Here is an 11,659-nt window from a genome sequence, read left to right as displayed (position 1 = left end):
CGGGGATGGAGGGAGGGAAGGATGCGCACACAGGGCTGGAGGATGCCTGCAGGATGTCTGCAGGGAAGGACACACCTGGCGAGCCCGGCCCGGCTCACCGCCTGAGCCACCCCCAGAGCCGCAGCAGCGCCTGGCCCGGCCCCTGCGTGGGGAGGGTGGTGGTGCGGGAGGAGGGACCTCCGCCCGGCAGCATCGCTGCCCCCGGCCCGGCCCGGTCGCGGGTTTGCGGGGCGGGTTCCCCCGCGCCCGCCTCCGCCCGCCCCCTCGCGGGGCCTGCAGCGGGCAGCGCGGGGCACCGCAGCCTGCGGGCTGCCGCCGTGCCCGCCGCCGCCCCGGGCCGGGGTGCCATGGAGGAGCCGCCACCGCCCGCCTGATCCCCGAGGCTGCCGGCACCCAGACAAAGCGCGGGGCTGCCCGCCGCACCCGCCCGGTGAGTGCCGCCGGGGGTTCCGGGGGGAGGTCGTGGTCCTGCACCCCGCCCTACCTGACGCCCCCATGCACCCCTATCCTCCTTCAAAGCTCGGACGCAGCTCAGACGCCCCCCACTCCAAAACACCGCCGCTCCTCCAAGCCCGCTGCACCGAAAGCATCCTTGCTTATAGCACCCCCGTCAACTCCCCCACCTCTGGCCCAGGCACAAGCCGTGCACTCCCAGCACCCCCGTTCATTGCCAAACAAGCCTGCGCCCACTGCCTGAGCATGCCGCGGCGACTCTGAACGCATCCCACGTCACCCCAAACGCCCCCACGCCCCCTGAAGACTCCCCCTTTCACCCTCTGTGTCCAGGCGCACGCTCCCAACACCCCCGCTGACCGCCCCAAACCATCCCTGCGTCTCCAAAACACCCCAGCTCGGGCACCCCTACACCACACACTGACCCCCACTCCCGGCACCCCACGCAACTCCCTCTGCAAACGCACCCCAGCTGCACTCCCGCAGCACGGGCAACCTCCGGTGCAAACCCCGCCACCCTTCACCTCCTCCTGCCCGCCCTTCACCGGCTGGCTCCCTGCCGGAGGAGACACAAGGGGTCCGTGGGTCCCGCCGCCCCGCTCACCCGCCTCCGCTCTCTCCCTTGCAGGCTGAGCCATGGTGGAGCCGCCGTCCGAGCCTCCCCCGCAGCCCTGCCCGGAGCCCGGGGGGGGCGGTGGCGGCGGCAACGGCGGATGGAGAGTCTGCCCGGACCGGGGAGCAGTCGCCGATGCTGCACCTGGACCTGTACAACTTCGACTGCGCGGCGGCGGAGGGCAGCCGGTACGTGCTGACCAGCCCGCGGTCGCTGGAGGCCTGTGCCCGCTGCGCCGTGCGGCCGGTGGAGCTGCTGCCGCGGGCGCTCGGGGAGCTGCTGCGGGAGGCTCCTGGGCGCTCCATGCGAGTGGCCGCCGGCCTCTACGAGGCCTACGAGCGGGAGCGCCGCCGCAAGCTGCAGCAGTGCCGGGAGGAGCGGGAGAGGATTATCCGGGAGGAGAAGCGGCGGGTCCTGGCGCCCCTCGGCAGCCTGCCGCCCTCCCCCGCCTCCCGCGCCGCAACCCGTGCCGCCGCCGGCGGGCCCCGGCCCCATGGCGGGGGGAAGGCTAAGACCAAAAGCCATTCCCTGGACTCGCTGCAGAAGCGCCGTGAGGGCAGCTGGGGCAAGACCTCCTCCGAGTCGGGGGCTTCGTCCTCCTACAGTGGGGAGAGCCTGCGGGAGCACGGGGGTAAGGCAGGCGGCCGGGGCCGCGGGGCAGCCGGCGCTGCCAACGGCGCTCTGCTGGGGCGCAGCTTCAGCCTGGGCGACCTCAGCCACTCACCCCAGACCGCCCAGAGAGTGGAGAGGATCGTCAGGGAGGTGAAGAGGAGGAAGGGCTTATCAGAGGTGCCCGAGAGGGACAAGAAGATCGCGGCGCTGATGATCGCCAAGCATCAGGAGGCCAACCTCCTGCGGGAGCAGCGGCAGGCGGCACACCTGCAGTGGGACAGCCAGCGGCGCCTGGCCGAGCAACGAAAGGAGCGGGAGGAGAAGGAGAAGCAGCGGACCCTTCTGCAGGGCCAGCGGCTGTGGGAGAGCCAGGTGGAGAAGCGCCGGGGGAGGCTGAACCAGGAACAGGAGGAGGCCACCCTGCTGAAGCAGCGGCAGCGCCTGGTGTGTGAGGAGAGGTGGCGGGAGCAAGCGGAGAAGCAGGAGCGGCAGCGGAGGGAGAGGCTGGAGAAGGCCATCCAAGAGGACAAGCAGAAGAAGCTCCATCAAGAGCACAACCTGAAGGCGAAAGAGGAGGTAAGGAAGAAGCACCGGGAGCAAGAGGAGCAGCTTCTGCAAGAGAAGCTGTCCAGTGCTGCACAGAAGAGGCTGAAGAAAGAGGTGCAGCTGCAGAAGGAGAAGAAACTGCTCAACCAAGCAGAGAAGCTAAAGCATGAGGCCTTGCTCAAAGAACTGGCTAGGCAAGAGGCAGAAGAGAAGGAAATGCTGAAGGCCACCCTGGAGATGAACTTAACCAAGGCTCAGGAGAACTATGAGCATCTTGTGGAGAAGAGGAACCAGGAGCTGAGGGAGAAGGCCAGGCGGGAGGACATGCAGATTCAGAGAGCCAAACTGGCAGCAGAGAAGAAAGAGAGGGAGCAGAAGGAGCACTTGGAGGCCCTGGCTAGAGAGACAGAGAGAAAGCTCCAGCATGCTGCCCAGGTGGCCGAAGAGGTCGTCCAAGAAAAAGCCCGCAAGGTGGTCTTGAGCCGTCTGGAGAAGGAGAAAGTGCAGAAGATGAACAAGCAAAAGGTGGAACAGTACGAGGATTTACGGCGCAGGGAGATCCTCCTCTCTATAGAGAAGAAGCTGGAGAGGAGTGAGCAGATCTTCAAGGAGAAGAAGACTGTCTTAGAAAATGCCAGGTCTGTTGCTCGGGCATCCTTCCATGTTCGGGAGAAGGTACGGGAGGAGACGAACGTGCGCACCTTTGACAAGATGGCCTTGGAAGCAGAACTGCATGCCCACCTGAATAAGAAATGAAAGGTCTTGTCATGGTTGACTAGGGAAATGTCATTGGTTGTCAATCATAAAGCATCAGAAGGCTCTACGTTATTTAGCATTAAAAAAAACAACAACAAACAACTACCCTAATTTCTTATGAGGGAGTAGGGTACCGCACAAAAATGTGGCAGCTATTTCACATAACTTTTTAAAATATGTTTTTGTTCTGGGTGTGTTTTAAGGACTGACCTCAGTCATCTTTATAGAGGGCAAGCGAGGGGTTTTTTTCGTCCTCCACCCCACAAGCACATGCATTTTCTCAGAGAGAGCTGCAGAAGTCTGCTTGAAGCCTGTGAGTTACTGATTGTCTGTCTACACTGGAGCAGATTACAGCTATACCCTTTTCCATTGGAAATGCAGACAGCAGAGACTCTGATTACTGGAGCCTACTGAACCAAAACCACCCCAGCTGATTCTGGCTTGAGTGACAAGCATCATGGTTTAAGTTACAGGAATCCATTTTCAATGCTCCTGCACTCCCACACCAGTGGTGAGGAGGGCTGCAATACAGAATGCCACACAGCCCTGCATGTCCTGCACCCACTGCTGGTACCGAGCAAGAGAAGGTACAGATCAAGACTTCATAACACCATGTGAGTAGACATTATGATATGAGCTAGGGCAGAAGCTGTTAGAAAGGCTCACATACACAATTTCACTTTTGCTGTTTGCCACTGTTAACCCTCCCAGGTATCCTCATCTCTTCTCCTTTCCAAGTTTCCCTTACACATGTCTACAATTTCTTCTTTTCTTTTGGAGGAGAGGGAGAAGAGGAGAAGTTTGTGGGCAGTCTGACAGGCACCCTCACAACGCACTTGTTCATTAAGATATAAAAATGAATGAACCAGTTGAAGCTGGCCTTTGTGGCAAATGTAGATCATTTGTAAATGGAAATGTGCAAACAAATTGCATGGAGAAATTGCCATCTTCTGGAATTCTCAGAACTCGAGGAGAGACCCTCAGCAACCTTATCCAGCTTGGCCTGCCTTGAGCAGGAGGTTGGACCAGGTATCCTCCGGAGGTCCCTTCCCAACGTAATGATTCTAAGAGCTGCATCAAGTGAGATGTTTGCCCATCTCTTATCATCGTCTACAGAGCAGGGCAGCATTTATCTGTCCACTGGTGCTAACAGCTTTATATAGGGAACAAGGAAGAGTAGATGCACAAAATAAGGTACATTACAGATTGTCTGGGGTGAGGATCACAGCTTTTTTATTACTCTAAATCAATACTGTTTAGAGGGAACCAAGTCCTTCTGCCATTAGCAGACTTGAAATGTGAGAAGTTTACTTATGCCCCAGGTGCAGCATCCATGTGAGACATTGTTCTGCTCCAGATTTCCACCTTTGCTCTCTGGGTTTCAGTTTGCATCCAAACCAAGCACTTAGCTGTTTATTGGTTGTTTTTTTTTTCTGGCTCTGGGCAGTGCCAGCTCTCTGTTCTGCCATCCGTGACACCATGTTGGGTTGTTGTGGTGATAGCATCAGACCTGGAGCATGGGGGAGAAGCAGGAAGAACAGTCTCTATCTTCTTTTCTTGTGGATGTCTCTGACATACAACACAGTAGAAGAGAAAACCAGAAGATTAACATGTGGCACAGACATGCAGTCCTGCATGCATAGTTTGCTTACCAGAATTTCCCAAGGCCAGAAACCTCTTTGAAGACTTTAAAGAAGGTGCTAAATGGAATGCAACAACAACAGTAGACCAAGTGTACCCTGGTCCCTGCAAGGCTGCAGGCATTATACAAACAGCGTTGAAAATAAAGCAAGAAGGGACTTTGATTTTTGTGGAACTTGATCTTTTTTAAAATTACAGTTGGTGCCGTTAAGAGCAGATGGCATGAAAGTAGGAATTAGGGCACTTGAGTGATATTTGCTCCATCAGTCATTGGTTCACTGTGTAATTCCAGGCGAGTCCTCAGAGGCTGGGATTGCTCCTCTTGATATAAAAGGAAGCAGAGTCAGGCTCTCGGAATTGCTGGGACTTGCAGGAAATATTAACACGTGGCAAAATGCTTCAAAGACTGGACAAATCATGCTAACAAAGCACAAAGTACTATTTAATTTTTATATTATTTATTTATTTATTTATTTGAGTGGCCACTAGAGTAAAACAGTGGTTGGTGAAAAGCACTAATTAATGGCAAAATCTAAAAGTAGGAATGGGAAGGACAGCCTCATTACTGTTTCCAGCTGGGCGTCTGTCCCTTCACCCTCGTCCTCAAAACAGCAATCAGTCTGAACAGTGGAACTAATCCTGCTGTAACACCCAACCAGGTCCTTGATCAGAACCAGTTATCTTCATGCATTGTTTGTACTGCAGTGGTCCCTGTGTGCCCTTGTAGCTGCAAAGACTTGAAAAACAGATGCCCAGTGGCTGAGATCCAACCTGCAAGAAATTCCCCTTGCTCCCTGGCAGCTCAAGAGTTGGGATAGAACCTGCAGTTACTCCAGCAGAGCCAACATTTGATCTTGTTTGTAACCCTTAGGACGGCAGAGAAAGCCTGCAAGCATGGATGTGACATTGCACTGTGGCTGAAGTTAACTGCTTGATTCATTTAGCGGGGGGCAGATGAGGAGAGCTGGAAAATGGCAAAAAGAAGGCAAAATATTGGGGATGAATGTGAAAACGTAATCTCTAACTGGAACAGTTTTTCCTTGAAAGTCTACTGCAATCTACTTGAAGGCTTTGTCAAAACCTCCCTCTGACAGGGCATTTCCAATGTAGACTGAGAACATTTTACAGCCCAGCAGTTGTGTCTTGGACACTGGCTGTAATTACACTTGGGGTCCATCTCCTGCTGACTGAGGTTGACGCCTTGGGGCTTCAGCCAAACTAATCAACACACTTAGATGATGGTAACTGTATTGGCAAACTACTGTTCCTGTACCATGAAGTGTGCAGCTCAAGTTTTGAATGTGCATTCTAAGAAAAAAAATATTTTTTTTTCAAAGGACATTTATCTGTGTATGGTTTTTTTTTTTTTCTGTAGTGGTTCCAGTCCAAAGTCTGTGCAAGTCAATGGAGTTTTAAAATTGTTTTAAATTATGGCATGGAAAATGAAGTCACAAGTTGGGTGGAGGCATGGGAGGTATTTTTTGGGTTTGCTTATCCTTCTGTTTATTTAAGAAGGAGTTTTACTGCTGTACTTCTGTGGGAACAGAAATTAAAGGCTGGGACACATATAGGAAGTGTGGCCCTTTTAGATGAGGCTTATTTGGTGATTTTGGTATTAAGGTGAATCTAATTTAGATGTATCTAATTTAAATGTGCTAAAAAGAAAGGAAGAGTTTGTCACACCATTGGCTATGGCAGAATGAGACAAGTAATTATGGGAGCCCCAGAGGTTTGCAGCCTGGTTTCCTTGGGCAGGTGCCCTGTGATGCTCACTTCAGTGATACCAAGGCTGCAGGATGAGTTCATTAGACATCTGAAAACTTCCACGCAGGGGAGAGCTATTGACTTAAGAACAGTTTCTTCTGCCTGAGCTCTGGATGAATCTTTCATACATCTTGAGTGTTCACAGACTATCTTGTTTATGTGGATTGTCCAGTGTTTAACAGCATCTGGGCTAAAGCTGAAGCCCTCCAGTACCAGTGAGAGTGCCGGCAATCTCTTCTGCATGCTGCCTCTTCACACAGAACTCATCACTAAAACACAATCTCTCTGTGAAGGCTAAATTTGGCAGACAAGTTCAAAAGCTATTAGGAAAAGCAGCTGCACCACCACTAGTTAATATTTTACAAGTTAGTTTTTAACCCAGTTTGTTATAAATTCTTTCACTGCATGGATAAGAGAGATGTGAGGATTGGATTTCTCCCCATGGTTACCTACTTTGTTTCTCTCAACAATGCTTTTGGAACTCCAGGTTCATTCTGTGCTAAAATTTCTCCTTATACCAGGAGAATTCTGTTCACTGAACAAATGCTGAATATGCAGTACACACAGATCTGACAGGGGTCTTACTTTGGTGTGCGTATCTTTACAGAGCCAAGCCTGGACAGGGATACATGGGAAACACAGAATTTTTAATACAAAGTCCATCAGTCACTATTTTTCCAGAAGTTCTGCTAAGAATAGCCCCAGAGCCACCTCAGCCAGCTAGCAAGCTGTCATCAGGGAAGTGACTCCTTCAGGGAAGTGACATTTTCTGCTCCATTACTGACCTTAGAGAGAGCCAGGCTGATTGCATCCTACCTGAGGAAGGCTTCTGATCACCACCAGTCATTACACCAAGAGATTTGCTTTCATCTGTAGGCATTCTTCCTCTGGTCTTGAAGACAAAGATGTAATAGTTAGAATGCCATTTTGCAAGTTGTTCGGGTTTTTTGTATATCTTTTGTTATTGTTGTTAAAGCAGATGCAGGGAGGTATGAGACACAAGCACAGCACGCTGGGTGATGGCTCTGTCTCTCTGCACACAGTTCTGCTTTACAGACCTGAGACTGTGCTGTTGTCTAGTACAGCAGCCACCACATCCATGAGAGTCAAAATGTTCTGGGAGGGATCTGCCTGCTCTCAGAGCACACAGGCTCCCTTTACAGCACGCAAGTTTAAGCTCATTTCATGGTTTGCTGAGACAAGGTCCTAGGGAATTAAGCTCATTAGAATTGGACTTAGCTGTCGTAGTTGTAAAAGAAGGCTGTCACAGGTGAAGAAGAGGACAAGACTAGCCTAGGCCAGTTCCTCTGGAAATGAGCCCTGTGACATTTACTTAGCAGTGCAGCACAGTCATGGTCTAATGTGAGCCAGTGGAGCCCGAGTACAAAGCCTCAGAGTGCAGCCCTACAATCCCTTTGCAAGCAAGTGGCACCCACTGTAAAGAGCCAGTACTGAGGCACTGTAAGAAAATTGTGCTTCTAATTCTAGCAGCCCTGCCCTTCTTCTTGGCAAGATGTTACTAGATGGTGTTTGGAAAGGAAAAAACACTGGGAAGAGTTAAAAATGCAAAGATCTTTCGTACAAGATACCTGGAAACACATTCTCCATTTATGCAGAGCAACCAGCACTCTGGGAAAGGCCAATGATGAAAGTCTTTGAAATGGCATATGCCCCACATTCCGTATGCCTCTCAGCCCAGGGCATTACTAGGTCTGACTTCTTTGTCCTTAGCCCATTCTTCGAGCATGGATCTTTGCTGTGAAACATGACGTTATTTTAAGATTCTAGTCTAAAAGGACCCAAATAATTCTCTGGCAGTTTTCCACTCATCTCCTACATCTTTGCCATTTAGCAAGAAATCCCCTGCATTACAAAACCACTCTGGCAGTAATAAATGTCCTGTATTACAAAACCAAACTGCCAGTGTTATTTTATTCTTACGTGCTTTACGCACCTCCCTGCATCCAATCCCAGGACCTGGCTCTGAGCTAAACTAGTTACTGCCCCCAGCTTAAGTACAGGAAAACTGAAGCAGAAAGAACTGATGTGACTTGCTCCAGGCCACGCTGGCAGTCTGTGATCTAGCTTTAGCTCTCTCTCTCACTTATTCTGTGTTCCCCAAGAAGCCTTCTAATTAACTGCTGTTAGTAGCAAGGGAAGGATGTCCCTGTGCCCCTGCTATGGCAGCTCCTCTGGCTCCTGCTCTGCAACTGGTGCTTCATGGAGGATGAAGATTTGAAAGTGCCAGCCTCCACTTCTGGGCATTGCTCCCCACCTTGAAGCACTCGGAGGGTCTGCAAAATTTTAGGCTTTTAAATGGGGGGCCTGAAGGTGAGCAGCACAGATCAAGCTCCTCTGGGAGCCCAGGAGAGAGGCAGAGCAGGAGGTGCATTAGCAGAAATTGGCAGGAGCTACAGATGGAAACGTTGAATGAAAAAGCAGGCATAGTCTGAGAATCCTTATATCACCCTGGCTGTCTAGAATTGCTTATATCTATATGTATGACAGCATACAGTAACTCTTTCAGCACATTAAAGATACAGGGCCCATTTCATCCCATTAGTTATTTCCCTCGAGCCAGCAGAGTTACTCTAGCACTGAACACAGCCTAGATATATTAACTTTTTCATTATTTATGTAAACCACCATGCCTCGGGATAGATCATGCTTCCAAGAGCCTGGTGGAAATTTCCCCCTGTCTGCACTGTGCCCAGGCAACGGGATGGCAGTGTCACATATCGGCTGGTATTTTTAGGCATGGCAATGAGTTTGTCAATAGCCTGTGCTGCACACTCTGTTCCTGGGTGTTAGCAAAGCAATGTCTGCTTAAACAGCTCGAGGCAGCCAAGGGGAAGAGCAGCTGGCACTGAGGCACCTTGTCAGACATCAAGCTGAACAGTTGGTAGTAAGAGGCTTGGCTTGGTGTCTATCAGATGCTATCGGGAATGTATTAATTTGTAAGAGAGTGATGGGATAATTTCTTCTTATTTTTAATCACCTTCGAAGTAAACTGTGCTATTTTTGACACATAATGGATTATAAGAGATGGGGAAGATAAATGAGGAAGGGGGCTCAAAACACAGATGTGTAGGTAAAACGGAAAGGCATTTTCCTTTCTCTCCTGAAAAAAAGCCCTGAGCATTATGCCAGCAGCTGAGAGTTTTTTAAGTACCAAGTTGCACACATTTTGTTAGACTGTAGGAGGGGGCTCACTCTGTCTTTGCTACTTCTGCACTTGTCTCCTGTACACTCTGAACAAGTCAGGCTTTGCATTTACCTTCCAGTGACAGGTAGTTCCTCAAACTAAGAAGTGAGATCAAAGAAACCCAAGGTCAGATCCATGAACAGAAAGGTGGTATTTTCACAGTAGATGGACCACTGCACTGCTGTCCTGGGTGGACTTGGCCCACGTCTGACATGAAGAACAATAGAGAAGTGAAATTTTGCTCTGACTGAGGGATTTCTGCAGGTCTAGTCCAGATACTGTGTGAGAGCCTCTGCACCATGTTCTGCTCCCACGAGACTCAAGTTGTCCTTATTTCCTAGCTAGTTTGGCCCTAAGGCTTCTGCTCCCATTGCCTGCACCCACAGCTTGGTACCTGGGGAGCCAGCCACAGGGTGCAGCCAGGTCTCCACTTGACTGTAGAGGCTTCAAGCCAACTAATTTGCCCGCCTCTTCCTTAAAATGAGACATGCCTGTTCATAAGCAACAACAGGAACTGCCTGAACCCAAGCTTTGCTCCTTTGGGTGGTGTAGACAGAATACCCACAGAAGAACTAGGATTTTGCAGTGGAGGAAAGGGATTCTACTGTTTGATTTACAAAAGCAGCATCACTGCTTATTTACTTCCCTGGCTTTCCTAGACAGAGTTACATGCATGGGACAAGCACTGGCAGCAGCAGAAGTGACTGGGTGCTTGACCAGTGCTCGCCATGGGAAGTGGTGCCCTTCTGGTGTGAAAGGGAAACTTTCTGCACTCAGCACCTCCTGTGCTTTGGGGTGGGGTTGGCAGCCTGCCCAAGATACATCCAACCTATCACCACTGTGATGACTGCCAGCAAGGTATGGGTATAACCAATTGAGAGTTAAACAGACCAGCTCAGCTTAACAGCACAGTGCCTAGGATGGGCTAACAGGTCCAGTGCTCTGCAGCTTCTTCTTATGGACTTTTCAACCCATCCCAGGCTCTACTAAATTCGTAATTAGCTTATGTAGGGCTGCATGACCTGTCATGGCAGGAAGTTTAGACAAAGCTTAACAGTTCTGAGTCATGACATTGCTTTTTCTGCTAGCAGTTTCACCTACTGCTGTGCAAGAGGAAGTAAATCCAGTGAGGTTTGTTACAGCAAACCAGAGCTGACCTGCTCTCAGAAAATGTTGGGCAGGTGGGCAGGATGAGGGATCCTTCAGGGTTTTACACATCACTGCTTTAAAGCACCTGACATCTTAGGTTTGCTGTGGATACACTGCATATTTCTTTGTATGGTGGCTGTCACTCCAACTCACATCTCTTGGGTACTGTGGGACCTAATAGTTTCCAGACAGAAAGCATTTGGTCTAGTAACAAAAAAATTCTGTGGTTCCTACAACATTTCAAAGAACCTGCACACACCTCTTTGCACAGTCAAGTATTTCAGTGCATTTTGTTTGCAGTTCTTTCACAAAACATGGTGGAAGTAGAGATTTCTTTCTGAAGACACCCATGTTCACACCCAGAGCTACTGTCCTTGCTAAGAGCAGACTACACTATTCTACTCATTAGATTTTTTGCAGCTCCTGCAGTGTCTGAGAATGTGAAGATCCATCCCTGCAGAGACACTGTACTACAATGCAAATGCCACATGATTCAGTCACATCCCGTGAGTCCCCAGATGCACAGAAATTTACTGTAAGTTACCAAGTGAATTTCTGCAGTTTCCTGGAATCCACAGGAGCCCTTTCTGTCCACCCTGAGGCAGGTGCTGCATAAACTCCCACACTGTACAGCACCAGCTGACCTAGCAACACTGAATTGTCTCCATGACAACACTCGGCAGTGTCCTCAGGTACAGGGAGGCATCCTGCACGTAGGCAAAGCTGGCCAGGGAGTTGTTATATCAGATGTATAATTTTGGTACAGTTTTTTTTTCCTATGGGGAAGCTCGAGGCACAAATACAAGGCGACAAAATGTCTCCCCAAAGGAAAGAATTGCTGAACGTGAGACAGAAGAAAGAAATGGCAAAATGGGCTTTAAATAACCTTCAAATCATAAGGACACTGTTTATAAGTCTTA

At 50.3% G+C, this 11,659-nt stretch overlaps 1 protein-coding gene across 1 annotated transcript; it reads left to right on the top strand.

Moving 5' to 3' along the window:
• Positions 1–353: 353 nt before the first annotated feature.
• CCDC177 (coiled-coil domain containing 177) lies at positions 354–5,960 on the top strand. The gene is given in 3 exon segments (XM_030451988.1): positions 354–430; positions 1,082–1,167; positions 1,169–5,960. Coding segments are annotated over 2 exon segments (1,890 nt in total). The 5' UTR covers positions 354–430; positions 1,082–1,089; the 3' UTR covers positions 2,981–5,960.
• The last annotated feature ends 5,699 nt before the right edge of the window (positions 5,961–11,659 follow it).

This window comes from Calypte anna, chromosome 5A, assembly GCF_003957555.1.
Source record: "Calypte anna isolate BGI_N300 chromosome 5A, bCalAnn1_v1.p, whole genome shotgun sequence".
NCBI classification, from domain to species: domain Eukaryota; kingdom Metazoa; phylum Chordata; class Aves; order Apodiformes; family Trochilidae; genus Calypte; species Calypte anna.
The sequence above is the reverse complement of the archived record's forward strand: the minus strand, read 5'-3'. Positions and strand labels throughout refer to the sequence as shown.